The sequence below is a fragment of the Castanea sativa genome, chromosome 7 (assembly GCF_040712315.1).
Source record: "Castanea sativa cultivar Marrone di Chiusa Pesio chromosome 7, ASM4071231v1".
In the NCBI taxonomy this organism is placed as follows: Eukaryota; Viridiplantae; Streptophyta; class Magnoliopsida; order Fagales; family Fagaceae; genus Castanea; species Castanea sativa.
The window spans coordinates 25,171,434-25,195,470 of record NC_134019.1 but is presented as its reverse complement, the minus strand read 5'-3'; the positions used below and the strand labels follow the sequence as shown (position 1 = coordinate 25,195,470).

The 24,037-nt window shown below is 35.7% G+C and overlaps 2 protein-coding genes across 2 annotated transcripts; one reads left to right on the top strand and one right to left on the bottom strand.

The window, feature by feature from the left end:
• The first annotated feature begins 1,210 nt into the window (after positions 1-1,210).
• LOC142644220 (uncharacterized) lies at positions 1,211-2,530 on the top strand. Its single transcript, XM_075818877.1, has 2 exons — positions 1,211-2,002; positions 2,108-2,530. Exons 1-2 carry the CDS (start codon positions 1,211-1,213, stop codon positions 2,528-2,530), a joined length of 1,215 nt encoding a protein of 404 aa, XP_075674992.1.
• A 15,534-nt stretch (positions 2,531-18,064) lies between these two features.
• On the bottom strand, positions 18,065-23,550 carry LOC142642067 (serine carboxypeptidase-like 18). Its single transcript, XM_075816417.1, has 14 exons — positions 23,229-23,550; positions 22,988-23,124; positions 22,428-22,504; positions 22,228-22,350; positions 21,721-21,826; positions 21,574-21,611; positions 21,344-21,445; positions 19,848-19,934; positions 19,604-19,753; positions 19,447-19,518; positions 19,240-19,358; positions 18,739-18,852; positions 18,592-18,646; positions 18,065-18,332 (listed from the first exon to the last, which is right to left on the bottom strand). The coding sequence occupies exons 1-14, from the start codon at positions 23,375-23,377 to the stop codon at positions 18,249-18,251; spliced, it is 1,413 nt and encodes a 470-aa protein (XP_075672532.1). The 5' UTR covers positions 23,378-23,550; the 3' UTR covers positions 18,065-18,248.
• Between the last annotated feature and the right edge of the window lie 487 nt (positions 23,551-24,037).

The window sequence follows — 24,037 nt, the reverse complement described above, 5'->3', positions numbered from 1 at the left end:
GTCTCTGCAACGTGGTTTATAAAATTGTTTCAAAAGTGCTGACTAATAGGTTGAAAAAGATCCTCCTGAAAGTTATCAACGAATCCCAGAGCGCTTTTGTGCCAGGCAGGCAGATTACAGACAACGTCCTAGTTGCGTTTGAAACTATGCACTACATTGATCAGAAAAGGAAAGGAACAAAGGGGTTAATGGCCATTAAACTAGACATGAGTAAGGTTTACAACAGGGTAGAGTGGACCTTTTTAGAGGGGATGATGCAGAAAATGGGCTTCCATGAAAAATGGATTTCTTTGATGATGATGTGCGTGACAACGGTGTCCTACTCAGTCCTTATCAACGGTGAGCCACGGGGTACAATAATACCCTCAAGGGGTATTAGACAAAGGGATCCGATTTCCCCCTATCTTTTCCTTCTTTGTGTGGAAGGTCTGTCGGCGATGTTTAGAAGGGAAGAGAGTAAGGGCAGAATTCGGGGTATTTCAGTGTGTCGGAGGGCCCTCGAATCTCTCACCTGCTATTTGCAGATGATTGTATCATTTTCTGCAAAGCTACGGAGGAGGAGGGGGCTAGAGTTTATCAAGTATTGGAGGATTATGAGAAGAACTCAGGACAGAAACTCAACAAAGATAAGACTTCCCTCTTTTTCTGTAAAAACACCGGTAGCGAAACGAGGGAAGCAATAAAAGGAATGTTTGGGGCACAAATTATTCAGCAGCACAAGAGATACCTAGGGCTGCCTCCGTTGATAGGGAGAGGACGAAGAAAAGCTTTTAACAAAATAAAAGACCAAGTGGGTCGAAAAATAGCGGGGTGGAAAGGAAAGCTCCTGTCTACAGCGGGGCGAGAAATCCTTATTAAGGCTGTTGCTCAAGCAACTCCCACTTACACCATGAGTTGTTTCCGAATTTCGGATTCTTTGTGCAAAGAATTAAATGCCATGGTAAGTAGCTTTTGGTGGGGGTCAGAGAGATAAGGAGAAAAAGATGGCATGAATTGCTTGGGAAAAGCTGTGTACTTCAAAAGCTGAGGGGGTATGGGGTTTAAGGACCTTAAGGCCTTTAATCTAGCATTGTTAGCAAAGCAAGGGTGGTGAATCATCACAAACCCAAACTCTCTCAGCCACAAAGTTCTTCGAGCTAAATACTTTGCAGACAGCAGCTTTATGGAAGCTCACCTGGGGCACAAACCATCATACACCTGGAGGAGTCTAATGGCAGCAAGGGAGGTAATAGGCAAAGGTATGCGCTGGAACATTGGAAATGGCAAAAAGGTTAATATCTGGACTGATAAGTGGATTCCAAACCCCGATTCCTTCGAAATTGTCAGTCCTCGCCCCCCTGACACTACTAATGAACTGGTTGCTAGCTTAATAAACCCCGATATAGGTGGCTGGGACATCACCACGATGAAGAGGATTTTCCTCCCGCATGACATAGAGGCGATTCTAAGCATCCCAATCAGCCCCTGCCTCCCGAAGGACACGCAGATTTGGACCTGGACTCAGAACGGTCACTTCACGGTGAGAAGTGCTTATTATGTAGCTCGCAAATGGCTGATGGAAGGCAATCACAAAGCTGATAGGGGATGTGCATCAAACAGCAGGAAGTCGAGAGAGCTGTGGAGGTCCATTTGGGGTATGCAGTGTCAAAACAGAGTCAAACAGTGGAGGGCTTGTAAAAACATCCTTCCTACAAACTACAACCTCAAAATTAGTAAAGTGGCCATTGAGGATAAATGTGAGTTGTGTGGAATTTCTGAGTCTTCGGGTCATGTTCAGTGGGATTGTAAATTGGCGGTGGACGTGTGGAAGGAAACTAGGCTCAAGCTCCCAAGATTTCAGAACCCCCAGCGTGACTTTATTGATGTGGTATGGAGGTTAAGGGATGCCCGAAGTGAGCTGGATTGGGATTGTTTTGCTACCACGGCTTGGTGTCTCAGGAGAAATAGGAACTCAGTCAAATTTGAAGGCAGGTGCAAAGAAGCAAAGGCTATTGCAAGGGAGGCATAAAATCTTGTAGAGGAATTCCGCACTTTAAACTCCTCTACGAGGCAGGAAACCATCCCCAAGAAATCTTACTGGACCCCCCCATCATCTGGTTGGTACAAGGTTAATGTTGACGGAGCAATTTTTAAGGAGCTCAACAGCTGTGGCATCGGTATTGTGATCAGAAATGATAAGGGCCAAATCATGGGAGCTATGAGCAAAATGTTGGACCAGCCCTTGGATGCTTTGGAAGTGGAAGCAAATGCTGTGGAAGAGGGGGTATTGTTGGCCAAGGACCTTGGTCTCAGATACATCATCATTGAGGGAGATGCTCTGATGGTCATGGCAGCCCTTTCAGGCCACACCTCTCCTCCAAGCTCAATTCAACACATTATTGCAGGTGCTCAACTTTGGGCCTTAAGTTTCTCTGCGTGGAAATCAACCCATGTCCGTAGAAACTGTAACCAAGCTGCACATTTGATGGCAAGAAATGCCAAGTCTTTATTTGAATGTATTATTTGGGTGGAGGATACCCCCTATTATTGAGCTTCAAATTGCATTTGATGTAAAATGTTTGGGTAGTTGCCCAATTTAATGAAATGTTCTTGAGTTTGACTATCAAAAAAAGAAAGTGTTAGTGCAACTTAAAGTTTTTTTTTTATTTTTTTATTGTTTTCTTTAGTTATGTCTTCTGTTTGTGGCATTGTGTAGCCTGTTTCTTGTCCTATAGCCTAGGCGGATAGGCCTGTTGTGGCTCTGGATCCTATTCTTATATTTTTGTACTTTTGCCTTTTTTTTAATATATCAATTCTACATTCTTCATTAAAAAAAAAAGTTTTAGTGCAATTAATAAATTATTATTGTATGAGAGGATGTGATTATGAATTTAAACATTATTTTTGCTTTACGTCCCATTTAAAAAACTTAACAATCCCACGTGTTGCATCCCAATTATTAAGAAGGATTCTGGATCCACACAAGGGAGAGTCTTAGATTTATTATTAAATTCAATATTTTCAAACTCTCGAAAATTTTAGCACAGTCAATAATTTATTATAATATACTCAGTAGGTTCTAGAATAAAACCACTATGTTAATTATAACCTTTGCTGTCATAATTTAAAAAAAGTCTTAGTCATGTATACCAGTGAAGAAATTACGTTAAGAGAGTGTTCCTGCTTGAGATATTATGAATTTTATTTATTAAGTCTTACAAATTAGCGTGCCAGCTTTTAAACACAAAATAAAAAAAAGTGATTAATTATGAAATTTATTTTTTATGTTGTTGATGTGACACTATTTGCATTTATTACTATATTAGTTTGTAACATTATTATGGTAAAATTGGTAGCAACTTTAACATTTTCCATTTCCTTGGAAAATTCTCATAAAATGTAAAATTTTTACTGTATAAAGAAAAATGTCAAATATTACCCGTTTAGTACAAAATGTGAAGACACTAATTTGACAATAAATGTTATTAATGCCACATCAACAACTTAATTATTAAATTTCTTAATTACACTTTTTTTATTTATTGTTTAAAATTTAGGCAAAACTACACTAATGATCTCTGAAATTTACCTTGTAAGCGCAATTGATCATTTATGTTTCAAGTGAGTGTTACTAGTTCCTCAATTTTAAAAAGTGAGCGCAATTAGTCCTTTTATTAACGGTGTTAGTCTTAATGCCTATGTGGCTAACAGGAAAATAATGTGACAAATTTTAGGTGATGTGACATCAATTTCTCTCATTAAAAATCCCATGATTCGTCAAAAAAATACTCAACCATCTTGCAACTAGTTAACAAAAGGGTATTCCCAAATCAAACAAGAGAATGCTACTCTTAATATGAGAAACAAGAGAGAGACCAGAAACCCCCAATCAGCGTTGTCCTCCTCCAAGAATTTTTGGGTCCACACAAATTCACAAAAGGCCTACAACTATAATCGATTTTTTCAAAATTTGCATTCCGATTGAGCAATATGGTACTAGTAGTAATTGACCACGATTTGAACTCTAAAAGACAACGAAGAATTGAAGAGAGATTTTTTGGCTTGATTCCGATATGGATGGACTAGGACGGCCATCAAATACTGGGTTTTATAGATAAGCATTTTGGGATTTTCTCTCTCTCTCTGACCTTTTTTTTTTTTTTTTTTTTTTTTCAGATTTAGGGTAGCATTCTAGAGTTTAATTTGGAATACTTGTTTGTCAACGGGTCAAAATGGTTAAGTAGTTTTCTTATGGGTCATTAGATTTTTAATGAGAGCAAAATGTTTTAATTTTTTTAAATATTAAAATTGATGCCACGCCATCTAAAATTTGCTACACCATTGTTTTGATAGCCACATAGGCAACGCCATTAAGAGAATGACCAAATGTGCTCACTTTTTAAACTTGATGGACTAATAACATTCACTTCAAACTTGAGAACTAATAAATTCAATTAATTAAATTTATGGAATCCTTAATATTTCTCATGTGTAAGCTACAACCAATAATTACTACAACGCAAAACTTAATTAGAGAAGAAGGGAATAGCTAGGAACCTGAAAACCAAGATTTGCAAGCCTGAGTTGGTAAGATTTTTATGATAGGGGACAGCATCAATGGTGTCAGCTGTGCAATCCAAGGTAATGTTGCACCTAAAGAATTCTTTAATTGTTCCCTGTTGTCATAATACAAACTCCTTAGCTCATGACCTTTTATAAAACCAATTACAATGCCATTGCACCTTATAGTCTCATAAAGCATGCACCTACCGGTCGAACATGAAGAGCATCTTGGACACTTTTATAGTTTGTCCATATGTCGGAGAGCAAATAATCAAAATTCTGCCAAAATAAAGTGACAAATAAATAAAATTCGATTCACATACTCCGCACGGTCTTGCAATATAAAAAAGATAGTGTTTATTACACACATCCTATTACATACACTGTTATACACTTATTTTTTTAATTGAAATCGTAACTTCTTGAATACATGATTTCAAAACTGAAATTATGTTTTCAACTCACAATATTAGTTCAAAAAAATGTATGTAACAGGGTGTGAGTAACAGTTTTTATTCATATAAAAAACCCCCGAGAGAGAGAGAGAGAGAGAGAGAGAGATTTAATTTGCACCAAAAATCGCTGGTTGGTAGAATGAAATTGTTTGAGTTTTCTCCGAGAAATCGTTAGGGTCTTTCTTCTTTTGCTTTCGGTAACACATAAGCACAAACCGGTTCAAGTATATATTTTGGACTTATTAGCGCTATGCACTAAATATTCAGATCACTAGTTATTGCTAAGCATAGAGTTTGATAAAGAAAAAACTGTAATCTTCTAGTAAACAAAACTTCTAATTCTTCAAACCTGGGATATTGCTGATAGTGCCTCTGTACAGTTTGCAATGGTTGAATCAATGTAATTCCCATGGCAACTAGTTTTGGCTGACTGAAATAAAAAATAATCAAGAAAAGATAAAACTGATAATTTAAATATATTAAAAAAGGTAGTGTTTTCCAAGGCTGTGGCACAATTCATTCCTACTTCTACGATGGGTGTTTTCCAACTTCCGATGAAATTGTGTGATGAGTTAGAAGCTTTGTGTGCAAAGTTTTGGTGGGGATAGGTAGGGAATGAACGGAAAATTCACTGGAAAAGGTAGGAAAAATTAGCCACTCCAAAAAAAAAAGGTGGTATGGGATTCCGTGATTTGAGAGCATTTAACTTTGCTATGCTTGCTAAGCAAGGATGAAGGTTGCTTCGGGTTGATGACTCTTTGTTATATAAGTGTTTTAAGGCTAGATATTTCCCCAAGGTCTAACTTTCTTGAAGCAGTTGAATTACCTAATTGTTCTTTTTTTTTGGAGGAGCATAATGGCGGCACTCCCTATTCTTAAAAAATGAATGTTGTTGGAGAGTTGGGAATGGTTCTTCTTGAAAGCTTAGATTTGTGTTAAAAAACACAAGAGTTGTTTAGACCCCTAATTAAAAAGTTACAGTTAGATTGCTTTTACTCTAACTTATCTAAGTGCGGAAACAAGAGTAAATGAAGCATAATCAACCGATACTACTCTAGTGCATAAACATGAACAACAAACAATAAAAGTAAAGCACAAGAGTAAGAGGAAACCGAAAAACTCGGTGAAAAACCTCTCCATCGCCCTCCAAGCGGTAAATCGATCCACTAGACAATCAGTTGGGATACACGAATAGCAGGAGACCCTCTAAGCCCAATCTACCTAATGTACCTACATTCTCTAAGCTCCTACTCCAATAAGGCTTTTTGGAACAGTGTCTTGTCTAGCTTTTCGGATCCTACAATATACTCGATTGCATCTGCCAAGCCACACTGGCTTCTTTTGGAAAATCCCCAAAACACTCTCTACACTCTGAAAAGGTGTGGGTTGTGTTTGGGTACAAATCTCCTCTCAAGGTATGGGAGAGGGAAGGAGAAGAGGCTACAATGATTTCTCACTAAGGATACGTAGTTCTCTCTCTAAAAGATGGGTGTGTGTGTTGTAGAAAACCTATCTAGGGTTTTTCTCTCTGAATGGTCTCTCATACTTTTGTGGGTAATGAGGGCATAAATAGTATGGGTGAAGGGTAAGAAAGTCACACTAAAAAAATCCTTTTGACAGAGAGTTTTGCGGGTATCTTGCAGGAAGACCTTACCCGCGAGATACTCGCGAAATTGACAGCCTGGCACGACTCTTCAACTTCTAGTTATGTGCTTCTCACATGCCTTTTTCGTGGGAACCTTTCTCGCAAGCTAGTTGTGAAATGCATTGATCTTCAATTAAGCTTGAGTCTTCAATAACTTAATACTAAACCTAATACAATAAAATCCCACAAAAATACAAGGAAACAAATTTATGCAATTATAACATTTTTTGTCATGGAATAAAGCTAACATAAAACATAGTTGTAAATTACAACTTTACAATTTCCCGCTTTGGCTATTCTGTGACAAAACACCCTATAACAGACTCTAGACTTAAACACTTGCACAAAACACATTAGACCCTCAAGGTAAAACAAGTAACAAAAGGACAAGTATAATGTAACAAGTAAAATGCGATCAAGTAAACATGATGTGAAACATATGAGCAACTTGATCATACACCAAAACAGTCATATAGAAATGACTACAATGATCATATAGCAAAGCAAATGATCATCCGAACATACAGCCAATAAAGCACAATAACATAAGGATGTATGCATGTCCAAAACATAACCAATGCAAAACACCAAAGTATTTGTATTAAGGATACAAGATCCAACAAGGGCACAAGAACACACAACCAATGCAAAACACAAAAGGTATTTGCATTAAGGATACAAGATCCAACAAGGGCACAAGTGTGTTCTAACATATAAACACAATGCAATGAGAGCAATAAAGCATATATACTGAATGTAACTCAAAGCATCATAAAGTAACGAGAAAACAAGCATAATGTAAAACAAACAAAACAAGGTTTTCTCAAAAAGGTTGTCTTCTCCCCCTTGGTATATGCATCTCCCCTATGGCTTTCTCCCCATACAAATGTGTATGAAGTAGAATTTCTTCCCCTAAAAATGTGCACATGAGTTATATAGAAATGACGAAACACACCAGTATACTCTCCGGTATATACTCCCCTTTTTTGTCACGAATAGACAAGTATGTCAGGAGGAAGGAGAGAAAGAAAAAAAAGATATGAACAAGGGTATGAACAAGGGTGCAAGATGAATGAGAAAATGAAGCTTAAACAAAAGATAAAACATCTTAAAAAAATGCTACAAAGCATAAAAAACATGACATGCTAAGGATGATGGAACAAAGTATAGACCAAGGCATGACATAGACACAAGAACATATTATATGTGCTAAAAGGTCTAAAAAGACTTAACTAGCACAAGTAAACGCAAAACATGTTAAGTGTTAGAGTGTGTGCAGTAAAGGTGCATCTAGTGTGCATGTGAGATGCATGACCAATGCATGAATAAGCACTCACGGGGCAAAGTGTATAAAACACACCACCAATGATCAAAACATGATAAACATAAATAATTATGGTGATCCCAAAAAATTGGTACTCATCAGAGTCCAAAACAGCGAGAAAATGCCATTTGGACATTTTATCAAACACTTAGAATGCACACACTACACATGTACGTTAAACAATGCAAGAACATATGAAAATCTTGCCTAAGTACATGTTATTTTTGCCACAAGGGGCCAACATCCAAAGCAAATTATCATTTAAAACAAAATCCAATAAAAAAGATTGAGAAAAATTAAGTTCTCCAACCCTTAATTGAGAAAATCCCAACTATGAATATAAAACCTCCCAAAAACATAATCTAAGGATCAAAATCAATGAAAAGAGTTAAAGATTACCTTAGTGATGTTAATGGAATGAAAAACACTTGAATTTAGTTGGGTTTTGATGTAGAAACATTAAAACAAGTTTGGGAGAGGATGGGAGATGTTTAAAACAAATGACCCACGAAATGCCCTTTAAAAGCTGATCTGCAAAATTTCGTGGGAAGTTTCGCTGGTTACATACTCGCTAAATTTCGCTGGTATCTTGTTGGTATTTCGCTGGTAAGCCTTACTCGTGAAACAATCACGAAATAGTCACGAAACTCTTTGCCCAAAACTGAAAAACTTGAGAATTGGACCCTTAAACTCCCAGTTGAGCTTGCACATGAAATAGGTCACGAAAACACCCAGAAAACATGTTTTTCACACAAAAACAACTTGAAAATTTTTGAAAAACATGAGTGGTACAAATCACTTCTAAAAGCAAAAAAAAAGAACAAAAATCTTTTTGGTTTGATCCACATATGGTTGAGCACACACACATCACATTTGAATATGTACAATCACACAAATGAAATAGACTTTCATTGAACATTAAACTTGTGTGTTGTGTGTGTGTATCAAATGTGGAATAGTCCTTAATCTAGAGTGAAGCTTTAATGATCAATTCAATCAAGTCATACACAGCTAGTACTAAGTCAAGTGGACTATCTCAATTATAGAAATGAACATATATGATCTCCCACAAGAAAAATGATTACACAACTTTGAAACTTTTCATTTGGCTTCTTTACAAATCATAACATTTGATCATTTTGAACAAAGTACATCTCATTTTGAGATCGATGCCTAAACTTTTTGATATTTTAACTTTGTGAGTAAGCCTTTGGTTTTTTGAGGCACCATACATTTCAATACAAGTCGCTTTCCCTTTTTCCTAGTCAAATATTAGTGTGTGTGAAGGCTTTTGCAGCTCAATATCTCTTTTCGAAATTTGACATTTGATGAGCTATATAGCAAAAAACATAAAAGCATGGGAAAAGATATAGACACAAGTCTATGCATGTATTAAGATCAACAAGACTATTGACTAATTATTCATGACAAGCTTGAAGATCGATTTACAACAATCACACATAGATTTCAAGATTTTTCCTACATAGATTTCAAGATTTTTCCTACAAAGATAGACGTGCATACAAAACAAGCTAAGCTCGTAAATGCACTATGCCATTTGTACGAAAGTATTAGGCCAAACTCACATGTGAAATGTACTTAAACATATACGATCAAACTTTTTGAATTTTTCACTTTTTATGTGTTTTTGGATTTTTACACACACAAAAACAAAAGCATAAAAGTAAGATCAAATACAAAAGCAATGCATATAAATGCAAGATACAAAAATGCATGAAGATATGACATTCAATGCATGAGGGGTCCTACAAAGATCGAAAGAATTAGATTAAGGATTAAAAGAGCACAAGCTCAACGATAGGAACCTTTCCTCATCCAAACGAAACGATTGTTTGGAGTGAGCGTCTCATGAGAAGTGGACGAGGGTTGGAAGAATGAGAATCGGAGATGCACATAGACATGGAGGTAAGAACATCAAAAACTTTCTTCAACAACTTATCATTTTCTCCCAAAACTGGTTTAGCTTGCAAAGCACAACTTCCAAGAAGCTCAAGTTTCTCTTTTCTTTTGATTCTCTTAAGAGCTTGAAACTTAGAGCAATCAGGTCTTAGATGACCAAAGACACCACAGTGATGACAAACAATGGGTTTAAGTCCACTAGGCTTTTTGGAGAGGGATCTAGCAATATGATTTTGTTTACTCTTCAACTTGGAAAATTGAGGTCTTATATTACTGATCACATCGCAATGGTAGCAAGTTGGAACAAATTTAGATCCATCCAAAACCTTAGATTGAGACCTAAACGGAAGTATTGGCTTAAGAGCCTTTCTCTCCACCTTTTGATTTCTTTTGTGTGGAGGAATATACACCGATTTATCCTTTGAGGTTGAACACATAATAGGCACAAAATTGCGTACCACAACATGATTGCAACAAATATTTTCATCACTTTTACCAATAAGTTCAGCAATCAAACACTTGTCATGCATCTTAAGAGATTCATTTTCACACTTTAGCTCATCAACTAGTTTGTTAGACAAAACAAGTTTAGCATCCAAGTCCATATTCAAACATTCAAACTCCTTTAGTTTTTCAAGAGAATGTTCAGCAAGTTTCTTATACTTTTCAACCAATTTGTTGGATTCATTGAGCTTAGCAATCAAATCATCATTTTCGCAATCAAATCATCATTTTCACACATAAACTTGCTCAAATTCTCATGAACCTTCTTAACCATTTTCTTCAAGAGTTTGACATTTGGAATATTAACAACACCTATAGATTCATGTAACATGTCATCACAATTTTGAGGATTAACACTCATAGAAGCATTTTTACAAACACATGGTATGTTACAATCAACAACGTCCATAGAAGCATACAAAGCACTATCCATGGCAAAACACACAAAGGAGTCAAGGATCAACCTTAGGTAATGAAACCAAAACAAGTGTACCCTCTCTGATACTAATTGAAAGCTCGAATTTGTGTTAAAAAATACAAGAGTTGTTTAGACCCCTAATTAAAAGTTACGGCTAGATTGCTTTTACTCTAACTTATCTAAGTGCGGAAATAAGAGTAAATGAAGCACAATTAACCGATACTAATCTAGTGCATGAACATAAACAACAAATAATAAAAGTAAAGTATAAGAGTAATGGAAGAGAGATGCAACCACAAGATAACATGGCGATGTGTTATCGAAGAGGAAATCAAAGAATTTGGCGAAAAACCTCTCCGCCGCCCTCTAAGCGGTAAATTGATCTACTAGACAATAAGTTGGAATACACGAATAGCAAGAGACCCTCCAAGCCTAATCTACCCAATGTACATTTTCCCCCCAAGCTCCTACTCCAACAAGGGTTCTTGGAACCGTGTCTTGTCTAGCTTTTCGGATCCCGCAATATGCCCGATTGCATCCGCCAAGCCTCACTAGCTTCTTTTGGCAAATCCCCAAAACTTCCCAATCTCCAAAACACTCTTTACACTCTGAAAAGGTGTGAGTTGTGTTTGGGTACAAATCTCCTTTCAAGGTATAACAATGGAAAAGGGAAGGAGAAGAGGCTACAATGATTTCTCACTAAGGATGGGTAGCTCTCTCTCTAAAAGATGGGTATGTGTGTTGTAGAAAACTTATCTAGAGTTTTTCTCTCTGAATGGTCTCTCATACTTTTGTGGGTAATGAGGGTATAAATCGTATGGGTGAAGGGTAAGAAAATCACACTAAAAAAATCCTCCAAGCAGAGATTTCATGGGTATCTCACGAGAAGGCCTTACTCGCGAGACACTCGCGAAATCGACAGCCTATCACGACTCTTCAGCTTCCAGTCATGTGCTTCTCACATGCCCTTTTTGCAGGAACCCTTCTCACAAACTTCTCGCGAGCTAGTCGCAAAATGCACTGATCTTCAATTAACCTTGAGTCTTTACCAACTTAATACTAAACCCTATAATAAAATCCCACAAAAATACAAGGAAACAAATTTATGTAATTACAACACTTTTTGTCATGGAATAAATCCAATATAAAACATAGTTGTTGTAAAGCTTTTTAGACCCCTTGAAAGCACAATTGGATTAACCTAGTTAACAAGCCAAGTTATTACTTAGTCCAAATTCCAGATCTAGGTTAACACAATCATATAATCATATCAATGTAAAATGCAGAATATAAAAAATATAAAGATATGATGACCTAGGAAAACCAAACCGGTAAAAAACCTGGGGAGGATTTAACCTAGCTATCCTCAAGGTAAAACTGAATCCACTATGAAAGAATTGAAGTTTGTACAATAGCGACTTAGACCACTGACATCCTATTGCTACCCACCAATAGAAAACTTACTGACACAACCACGTGCAAGCTCTGAGACCACGAACTCCTTCTTTTTTGGACTCTCTAACAAGTACAAGCACTCCCACTTGTATATCTTTAAGCTCTTATGGCAGCAACTGAATAATCATCAAGATCTTGAAAAAATTTCCTTCTTGATGATCGTAAGCTTGTGTGAAGGCAAGTATCTCTTAGATCTCACAAGAGATTCACACAAACAGCAACATGAGCAACCTAAAAAACGTGGCTAGGGTTTGCCTTTTATACCTAGGACAAAACATAAAACTCTACATATCATCTGCTTTAATTCTTTCTGTCTAAAGTAGGACTTTCTTTGCTTGATTTCTTTTCTGCTTTTGAAATCATGCTTTCATGCATCTGAATTCTTCTATCATGCCTTCATGCATATGCATCTTTCTTTCATGCTTTCATGATTGTTTGTCTGTTTTTGTTTGGTTGTTTAACTTTTATTTTGTTTTGTTTTCAAAAAAAAAAAAAAAAAGAGAAAAATTAAAAAATACAAAAACAGTGTGTGTTTGTGTACATCGGTTCTTGTGAACTTTAAAATGGCCATTGAAACAGAGTTTTCTAAACTTTGTATCTCTTGTAACTTAGATGAGCATCTCTATGAACAACTAAGCAAGTGAGCTTTATGGCTCTTTGTTTGTGATGAGTAAGGTTAAGTGATCTCTTGTACTTAACACTCGTATCACTCTTTTTGATGGGTAAGACTAAAAAATCCTAAGAGAAAGGCATAAATAACCATCTCACCACTGTTATTCGCCAATCATGTAATGAAATCTGTATACTTCGGCATAGTAAAAGTGCAATGTCAAAAGCTTAACATAATTGAGTATTTCTTTTCTCTCCTTTGTATACTCATGCATGATTTGCTTAATAAAAAGAAAATATGCAAAGAAAATAAAAGCAAAAAGATAAAAAAAAAAAAAACTTTAAATATGATTGCAAGCGTGTTTTTTAGGAGATGTGGGAGTTATAGGATGTACCTCAAATGTGATAGTCCCCATCAAACAGTTATGATTGTGTGTGAGGTAAAGTGATTTTCTCATATCTCAAATCGTCATAACATTGAGACACTTATGTAATCTTGTGATAATTTCACACATAACACGCAATATTTTTTGCTTCTTTTGATACATGTGCAGGTACAATGTGATTTGGCCATCACAAGGTTTACATGTATTGATGTATACTCACTAAACTGTCTTGACTTGTTTTTAAAATATAAAATCGGTTAGACTTGTTTACTGTGTATGTGTGTGTTTTTGATCAAAATGCATGACATTTTTCTTGTTGAGAGATGTTTTTGAGAGGTTAAAATGTTGGTTGGACCGTTGGTTGAGTTGCATGTTTAATTGCATTCATATTTGTGTTTTTCTCCTCTTTGAAAAATTGGTTCTTAGCCATCTCGACACCTCCTCGACACCTAGCTTATCTGTCGAGCTCTTCTGTTGCATCTTATCACAATCTCGACACCTCTTGATAGCTAGATGGATAGATCGAGAAACTTCCTGCCCTCTTGATAGCTTCTCGATAGCTGTTCGATCCATTGAGGTATGCTCGATAGCTTCTCGACATCTCTCGATCGATCGAGGTCCTCTACATGCATTGTTTTTCACATTTTTTGCATGTTTCTTTTATCTTGTTATCTGTAGCATATTGTTTCATTACATTCATGCATTTTTATGAATTTTTTGTGCCCCCTTGATCATCCTTGATCATCTTTATGTCTCTCGGGTAAAGCTTTATAGCTTCCGGTACCCTCTGTCAATCGTGACAAAAAGGGAGAGAAATTTGAGAATTTGTGGTTTCTTTCTTTAAGATTCTACAGTTTAGAGGGAGAAATACATTCCTTTGTAAGGAGGAGATGTGTTTCATCTTGTTAGGGGGAGTGTTTACCTCTTTGTTGTTGTAGGAGCTACTTTTAACTTTTTGTTCTTGTACCTTAGGTCTTATGACCATATTTACATACATTGTGCTTATCTTTGCTATATATGTGATGATGTATGTTTTCTTCACCTATCTCTACATGTGTTGTTTCTTTTCTCTCTTTATACACATGTTTCTTTATTTGTATGCAATATATTATTTCTGTTTCACACTAAGATGCCTTGATGAGTTTTGTTTAAGTGCTTCAGAAATATAGGTTGTCAAAATCTTCCATGCCATGAACTCTCTTCTTGCAAAGTTTTTCAAGAGTTTGTGTTAGGGTAGATTTTATTGTATTCAACAAGTGAGTATGAGTTGAGTGATTTATGACTTCTCTCATATGTTCATTTGTTTGTTGTGGTTTTGTCACGGATTGCCAAATGGGGAGATTGTTAAGGACATATTTTATGTAGTTGGCTAATCCTTTGACAAAACGCACTTTTCTTATATTTGGATTGATCTAGGATGTGTTTAATACTTCAAAGAACATGTTGTTCAAGTCTAGTATTAAAGCTATGAATATTGGACCAAGAAACAAGTGAAGAAAATGTGTTTACTGAAGTTGGACACCTGCAGATAGTTGTTGGACAGCTGCTCAACAGATAGCTATCTATCGAGGTTTAATGAGGCTCGACAGATGCTATCTATCGAGGCTATCTATCGAGGTTACGAAAATCAGTATTTTCAGATTTGATTTTTGGGCCAGACTTTTGTATTTGTGTAGGATTTCTTTTCTCACAACCCTAGGCATATATAAGACTTATTTTAGAGGCCGTCACATAAGAGAATACAAGGAGAACATATGCAAAAGGTGACCGAAGCCTTATTCTCTCTAAAAGAAGCTACTGCATCTTTGCGCCTTAGGGTTTTGTAACCAAGTGCTTCTTGATCTTCATTGTTGATGAAGTGAAGAACTTTGCAACCAACATCTTCTTCTCTAGTTGGTGATTGAAGTCGCGTACTAGGATTCGCGCAATTGGTTAGTCATGTATTAGGATCCGTGCATCAAGGGGTGACGTTCATATATTGAAGAGTTCAGAGGTTCTGAAGCGGTAGAAGGTTTTTACTGTGAGTTCCTCTACGGGGATTGTAGAGTCTAAGGACAAAGTTTTTTTACTAGATCTGAAACTTCTCTTTACTAGATACTGGATGTACAAATACTGACTTGTAGTTTGATTGTGATTCATGAAGTTAGACTTCAAGATATGTGTTCATCCTAAGTGGTGAAGATACACATTAAGTATAAGTATTATCTCATTAGAGAGATATGAGTACTTGAGTAGTAGTAGAAAAAATAATTTTTGCAATAAATCTGGCTGAAACTTATTCCAAAACCTTGCCTTAGAGTGACTTGAAATACTCTAAAGGGAGATAAGTGTCGAATATATATTTGAGGGCAAGTGGGAGATTGTTGGGGTTGATGCCCTAAAATCCAATCTATTGGCATGTCATAAATAATTAAATTGTTTAATTATATGAGACTATTTATAAATGAACTAATGAGACATTATCTTAGTCCATGAGATGCATTATATCTGATTTATGTTTAGTCACAGAAGATGTAAATCACAAGTTCCTTGTAAACTCAAAATGTAGTTCGTAGTTGGTGATGAAATTGGGTGTTTCATCTGCGAAGACTATAACATATCAACTAAGATGATTTGTCTTGATCATGGAAGTGGAGACTTTTAGTTGGTATGTTGATCTGTTTTAAGAGTTAAGACATACTGAACTGGACCGCTGTGAGATTTATTATTCTTCTAACGACTGTCAAATGAATAATAAACTCACGACTTATATTTGCATGAACTCTTAATCGTAAGAGAATAATGGACTTGATCATGAGGTGTAGGTTGCTTTGATATATCAGGAGTGAGATCTATAGTTACGGTCAAAACCTCAGTATGTTGGGCAACCACATTTAGTATTAATGGAACATATATTCTCAAGATGGAATTCATAATCTCTTAACAGAGATACAAAATAGTCACTTGAGATAAGTTTAATGGGTTTGTTATTCAGAGAGTTAGGCCTAACCACTTTAGTAAGGAGTTACTAAAGTATATGTTTATGGAATTAGATTTCATAAATATATGATGAATAACTTAAAGTATTAAACCGAGTACTCAAAGATAAGATGTAGTAATTTACAAAGTGGCAATCTACTTTCATGATTTTGTGTTACTACGAATATTTTGGGATATAATTTATAAATAAGGCCTAGAGTGCAACTATATTTATATAGTGATATTAAATATAGTTAATGGTTACTTTGGACTTGTCAAGAGTTTACAGAAAGCTTAAGGCCCATTGGAGCTAGTGTCTTATTGGTCCCTTTTGGTCCCACTCCAAGCCACACTTTTAAGCCCAATTGGAAAGGCCCAAAAGGCTAACCCAATTAGATAATCAGTTAGATACAAAGGGAGAAACATACAGATTTTTCTAGAGAGAATTGGAAGAACACTATTGCCAAGTGGTGTAAGAAGAGTTAGACACTTTGACATTCTCCCTTAGTAAACTGATTGTGAGACTACACATCTTGGGCGTTAGTGGAATTGGAGTGATGATTGAAAGTGTTCTCAAGTGATTTTGATCTTTGGTTTTGAAATTTACCGCTCTAAGGTACACTCTCTTATTCTTAAATTCTAAAACTTACATAGTACATGTTATCAATTGTGTATGAAGTAGATCCGTTTAATTTTCGCTGCGTATGTTTTGTATGCGATACAAACACGTGATTTTCCAACAATTGGCCATAGCCATAACACTATCCATAGCAAGGCAAGGGGTCTAGGATCGTACTTAGGCAAAGAAACCACAACAAGTGCACTCGCTCTGATACCAATTGAAAGCTCGGATTTGTGTTAAAAACACAAGAGCTGTTTAGACCCCAAATTAATAAATTACGGCTTGGTTGATTTTACTCTAACTTAAATTAAGTGGGGAATAGAGTAAATGCGAGCAAACAAACAATACAACTACTCTAAGCCATATTCATCACAACACAACAGTAAAATGAAAACTAAAAGAGTAGAGAAGAGAAATGCAAATACAAGATAACACGCCGATTTATTATCGAAGAGGAAATCGAAAAACTCGGCGAAAAACCTCTTCGCTGCCCTCCAAGCAGTAAATCGATCCACTAGACAATGAGTTGGGATACACAAATAGCAAGAGACACTCCAAACCTAATCTATCCAGTGCACCAAAGCCCTCCAAGCTCCTACTCCAACAAAGCTTCTTGGAACCGTGTCTTGTCTAGCTTTCCAGATCCCACAATGTGCCCGATTGCATCTGCCAAAGCTTGGCTTATTCCAATGCTTTCCAACAGCACTAAAACCTCACTAGACACTTAATATGGGTGTGGTAAGTGTTTGAGCTATCAACCTCTCAAGGATTTGGATATGGAGAGGTAAGAGTAAAGGAAAACCATAATGGATGATGTAGAGGATTGTGGGTATGACAATCTCTAACTTTTAAGGGTTTATGGCTAGAGTTTTCTCTCTGAAAGCACCCTACTCAATATGTGGGTAATGATGGTATATATAGTGTGTATGAAAAGGTAGTGGAGCATATATGACAAAATGGAGCAGATATGACAAAATAGCAAAATAGACTGTTTCGCAGGTATCTCTTGGGAAGGCCTTACCTGCGAGACATTCACAAAAACCAACTGTCACCATTTATCATGACTCTTCGCATTCCAGTCATGTGCTAAGCACATGCTTCACTTCGCGGGAAGTCTACTTGCGAGCTATTACATCCTTTTAGAGATGAATAGTTATTCCTCATTTTAAAGAATAGTTATTCATAAGGAATTACTATTCCTTATAATAAAAACATAACCATACTACTGAATAACTAAACCATAGTAATAACTATTACATTATATTGTCTATTACAATATACCAAACGTACCCTTAATTGTTTTCAACATTTATTCAATTACATCAATGAAATAGTACAAAATTACAAGAAGAAAATTTTCCGCATAATGAGAGTAGAACCACTCCTTAAACTTGAAGCTGTGGGTGTTAATTAGATTGGATAATAATGGATGAACCTGTTGAACATCTGAAAGCATTCCCTACGCTTGTACTCTTGTGGAGAGTGGCCAGCTCCCTAAACAAACGATAAAAAAAATGGTTAAGAAATATCTTTAGCCCTAATTACTGTCCACAAAATTGGGCTTTAAAAATGTTTGGAGTTATCTTTTCTAATTTATTACCTAATAACTAAAATTACATATAAATGGTTTCTTTAATTAATAAATAGTAGGTTGGAATAGGATAAATTCAAACATGTTTCGAGCCAAGCTTTTTCCATTTATGCTCATTAATAATTATGAAACTATTTTTTTTTATCAATTTTTTAAACTTACCTTAATAGATGCATAGGTCAAGCGGTATCCATTAGTAGAATACTTGATCGTGTATCTGCATTGAACAGATGATAAAAATTATTAATATGTGATATTCATAATTTGAGAAAGCTAATCTTGCTACATCTAAAAGGTTAAAGAACTTACCCTGCAACTTGACCATCCACTAACCACGGTCGCCAATCATTAACAATGGTCAAATTTAGTATCTTGATCCATTGTTGCGTACCAATGTTTGGGATGACTAGGTCATGGTCACCACTGCGGGAAAAGAGAAGCAAAACCATATCGTTCAACAAAATTATAAACATATTGCTTTAAAGAAAATGTAATCCTCAATTATATACCAATTCTATACATAAGATATAATTCCATGGAAAATATGGATGCTTAAGGCCAAAGCCTAATTTGTTGTTAAAAAAACGCAAGCACCATTTATTACACACCCGTTGTTTTATAGAATTTTACACATAAAAAAGCAACCGAATTTGTGACTTGAGCTTTAAGTCACAATTTCAGTAGCTTTTTGGTGTGTGTGTGTGTGTAAAATTGGGTAAAATAACTTGTGTGAAACAAGTTTAACTTTTAATTATAACGGGTCCAAAAAAAGAGGAAGAATTTTCATGCAGTGAGTTGTAAGGAATATACTTGTATACTAGAACTTGTAAGCCCAATTTGCTGAGATTTTTATGATAATCAACGACACTGTTGACGTCATTTGTGAATGCTAAGCTCTGGTTGCACCTCTTCCAGTCATATATTGTTCCCTGATTACAATCACAGAGATGTAATTAGCACTTAGCAGCATCATCTTATAATATTACCCCCATTACTAATGTTATAGGAGTCCAATACCTCTCTGATATGAAGGGCTTCTCGGACAGTTTTATCATTGGCCCAAATGTAAGAAAGTGCATAACCAAAGCTCTGCAAAAAGTGGATCAATTTCATTATAAACAATTTTACACTACAAGCTGTAAATTTGTTGTTAGAGAGAGAGAGAGAGATTTACATGGCAAAAATATTCTGGGACATCAGAATTTAAGGTGAGGCCAGCAGAGTCTTCCTCAAGGGCTCTTCTAAGAGATTCTCCATATGGATGTGGAGCTGCCCAGGTGCACTTAGGCTCCAGAATATGGTTTTTGTTTATGTCTTTAGTGCACTGAAAATTCAGGGAATTATTCTCTGTTGGTGTTAGATTTCCAAATATCCATACAAAGAAATATGTGTTTTAAGATGAGTTAGTAGTCTCTAACATGCTTCATTGATTGAATATCCTCGTAGCATTGTGATTGCGATGTGGTAGCTTGAGCGTAACTACCATTGCAACTTTCTTTTGCTGCCTGTAAAAGCATACTCTATTTTCAATTTCATGATGACAAGAAAAACAAAACCTATGATGCACGGACAGAGACATGACACGGACACGGACACGGTGATACGGCAATTTTTGAAACACAAGGACACGACACGGCGTGAACACGGTAATTAAATAATTAATTAAATTTTATATTTGGGCATATTTTTAAATATTTTTAGACTTAAAATACGTTTATGTCTAGAATTTAAATTATGTAAGAACTACAAATAAGTAAACTAACACCCAAAGTAGTACAATAATACACAAAATGTTTAGGGTACAAACCAAAAGTTTAAGTAGACTACATTTAATATCAAACTAAAAACATAAAAGGAAATAAGCAGGACACACAAAAACAAAAATCACAAAAACAACCTTTAGTAAAATCACCTACAATATTTAACTTTAATAAATAAATAAAACTATAACAGGACACGCAAAAACAAAAATCACTAAATTCATAATAAACATTATAATTTATAAGGCAAGGTTAAGTAAAGAAGAATATATATAAATATATATATATATATATAGTAAAGTATAACACAGTGAGTGGGATTAAAAAAAAAAAAGAGCTTTGGGTGTAATAAATATAACACGCCACAGTTTTCCAAACCAAAGGTCCTAAGTAGTCAGCAGATAAAAGAAAGAAAGAAAAAAAATTGTGAAACATAGAGAGAGAAGAGAAGCTCGGACTTGTCCACGCCGAGAGAGAGAGAGAGAGAGATGGGAAGGAACAGAGGGAGCGCACCGACTCGCCGATCGGCCCCATGTAGTGCCGGCGAGGGACAGAAGGCAGCGGGCAGAGGGAAATCAACGGTTGGGCTGTGTGGGTTTTTGATTTGAGATTTCTCACTTCGCACTTCTCACTTCTCACTTCTCACTTAAGGGTATATTACAAAATCAACGGTAAGGATTTGTCCATCTGTAAAAATCTTGAATTTTTGTTTTTGTCTTTTTCCACTGCTAGCGTGTCCATCATGTTGGTGCCGCATCGGTGCCGTGTTGGAGAAGCGAAAAAGAAAAAGAAAAATAAAAATGACACCACTCGGACACCGAAGTCCAGCGAGTCTTACCAGTACATTGGAAAAAATGCCGTGTCAGTGCAACCTAGAACAAAACCATAACTTACGCAGTTTATAGTAGTTTTTTCAATTAAATTCAATCATGCGGTCATATTGACCGATAAGTCAGAATTTTATTGTTCCTAAAAAAGACGATAGTATTTGCACTGCTTTAATCAATGAAACCATGTAATTAAATTTAATTAATGAAAATAAGGTACAATGCCTAATAAAGTCTACCTAAGTTTTACCCTAATAGAAATAGAACTCCCATAAAAGGCAGAACACATAACGAGATTAAAAATTACAAATGAACATGTTGAATTACCTCATAGAGTTCATCTGATACAAGCCCCATTCGATGAGCGTATATTATCCTCGAATTGTCATTAATGTCCGCATCGGTCCGAGGGCACCCAAGAATATATCCCTGAAACCATTTCAAGCAAAGGGTTTTTCAACTCATAATTCTCGAAATCCATGGCCTAATTTATCAATGTGTTGAAGTAACTTTATGAGCTACTTGAGCCATTCAAGTCCTGCAATTCGAACAATTACCTTGAGATTCAGGCGTGGTACGACTCCAGCATTATTATCTGTAATATTTTTAGCCAATTTAAAAAATGAGTCACTTCTATTTGAAAGTTTGTTTCAAGTATAAAACTCAAATTTACTTTTTAAGAGCAAAATCATAAAGTTAATTACCATCAGCTATATGTTTAACAACAATTGGGCCAGACGTGCCTGAATAAGAATCAGCCCCAATAAATAATTCATTTAGCAGGTATTCTGGGTATTCTTCAGTCAACCACTGCATTTACAACATTTACGGCTTCAATTATATTGTTCGGAACCAACAAACAATATTTAACTTACAAGTACGATACAACATTTTTTATTACTTTTTATACAACTGTTCGTTAATAGCAAAATTGGTGCCAGTAGTTGATCCATGTAAAAATGATACTATTCCAATCAGAACCTATCACCATATTAACATTGTGTCTTGAATTAAGTTGTAGCTCTAGCAGAACTCAGATATATATACCTAGAAGTACTTTGTAAGCACTACTTTTTGTTATTAACGTTGGCAAAGATGATTTTATCACCATTTAACTGTGGGGATATGAGTCAAGATATCTAATAAGTAATAATGAGCTGCTAATGCTCTAATTGCTTCTGTTAATGTAATAAGCTAAGAGCGTTATTCACCTTCCTTAAGAAAGGATAAACTTGTGCTGCTGTTATTGTGTCTGTAACATAGTAAGCTTCGGCACTTGTTGCATAGGAGAAACCAGTGCCAACAGGTGCATCTACAAATAAAATGTTGGCGTCCTGGGAAATGATTCACTAGCATTCAATAACATCACCATAATAGTACTAGTATTAGATAAAACGTGTGGTGTACTAACCTTTGTCCATGAGTATGGATAATAATATGTTTTTGGCGTACCCCCTGTGTAGTGTGTCATATTGAAAGCTAATGGACCTACAAGTAAAGTTACATGATGTGGTTAACGATATGGGGTAATAAACATAACTTGAAAGGATACACACAATTTTTGAACTAAAACCGTGGCTTGAAGTCATTGTTTTAGTTCAAAAATGGGGTATATAAAATTGTGTAAAAATTTGTGTATAATAAACACAACCGAAAATAATATTTCCTAAGAAGATTTCACAAAAATGAACTGTTTAATAATGTTGGTTCCATTTTATCCTAAAAAATGAACCGTTTAGTAAAGTTCCACATGGGTCCACATAGATTTCTCAATATTGAGAGTCTAATAAGTCCTATCAAACAAAAAATATTATCTAATCCTCTCAAAATACACTAACATGATACTCACTCTTCTCACATAAAAAAATAAATTTAATTAGCCAAACCTATTATTTTGCGAGAGAAATGAGTACCCCATCACTAAAGTACTGAAAAACTTACACCTTAAACATATTTTTCAGTTAAGCATACCAATCTGGTAGATGAGACCATTGAAAGCAGAGCAACCAGGGCCGCCACTATACCAAAGCAAAACAGGGTCCTCTTTGGGGTTTCCCTCTGATTCGATGAAATAGTAAAACATCTCAACTTTTTTTACAGTTATGTACCTGAAAATCAACAAAAAAGAAACAGTGTGTAATGAAATTGGTACAGATTTCAGGAAGGTAAATGCAACACAACACCAACAAAATCTACCCCCATAAGAACATACCCGGTATAGAGTTTAAAAGGAAGGTCACCATCGAATCCCGGAATGGAGGTCACTAGTGTGCCAGAGAAAGCCGCATTTGCTGAAAAAAGCAGTAGAAGAAGCGAATGCAAACACACTTTGTTTGCAAAATTTCCTGAGCTAAATACCATTGTTAAATGGTTCTCTCTATGTTACTAGTGTGGTCTGGCCTAGAAGAGTGTACGAAAATTTCTAAAACCCAAGTCTGGTTCTAAAATTATGTGGCTAAGATGACAATGACTAAATATAGAGACCAAAGTAGTTCATATTTATTATGGTTGTCGGTTAAAGCCAAAGCAATTATATGACGCATTTTCTAGATATGGTCAATAACTAAAAATAGGAGAAGATAGAAAAGAATTGTTGTTGTGGGTTTATGGGATTTCAAGAGCAGTTGACAATGAAGCGCAGCAGAAAATCTAACCAAATGGGTTGAACATTTGTTATACAAATTGTGTGTAATAGTATACCATCTTCTCTCTTCTTCTTTTTTGATTTTTTTTTAAATTTTTAAATTTTTTTTTAATAATGAAAGCTTGGATTTGTGTGAAAACACAAAAGCTTATTTAGACCTTAAATTAAAAATTACGGTTAGATTGTTTTTACTCAAACTTTACAATGTGCGGAACAAGACTAAATATGCGTAATGAACCAATAACACTACTTCAAGCCATATTCATCCACAATTAACAATAAAATGGAAGCTTAAGGTGTAGGGAAGAGAGATGCAAATACAAGATAATACAAAGATGTGTTATCCAAGAGGAAACCGAAGAACCCGGGAAAAAACC

What these genes read in the sequence shown, in the direction of transcription:
- LOC142642067 (XM_075816417.1), bottom strand. Translation starts at nt 23,377, where the DNA reads ATGGTATTTAGCTCAGGAAATTTTGCAAACAAAGTGTGTTTGCATTCG. An exon ending in TACCACGCCTGAATCTCAAG is followed by an intron (nt 21,446 to 21,573) that starts GTAATTGTTCGA and finishes AAATGGTTTCAG; the next exon opens with GGATATATTCTTGGGTGCCC. An exon ending in ATATTCAATCAATGAAGCAT is followed by an intron (nt 19,754 to 19,847) that starts GTTAGAGACTAC and finishes CTGAATTTTCAG; the next exon opens with TGCACTAAAGACATAAACAA.
- LOC142644220 (XM_075818877.1), top strand. Translation starts at nt 1,211, where the DNA reads ATGGCAGCAAGGGAGGTAATAGGCAAAGGTATGCGCTGGAACATTGGA. An exon ending in CAAAGGCTATTGCAAGGGAG is followed by an intron (nt 2,003 to 2,107) that starts GCATAAAATCTT and finishes GGTTGGTACAAG; the next exon opens with GTTAATGTTGACGGAGCAAT.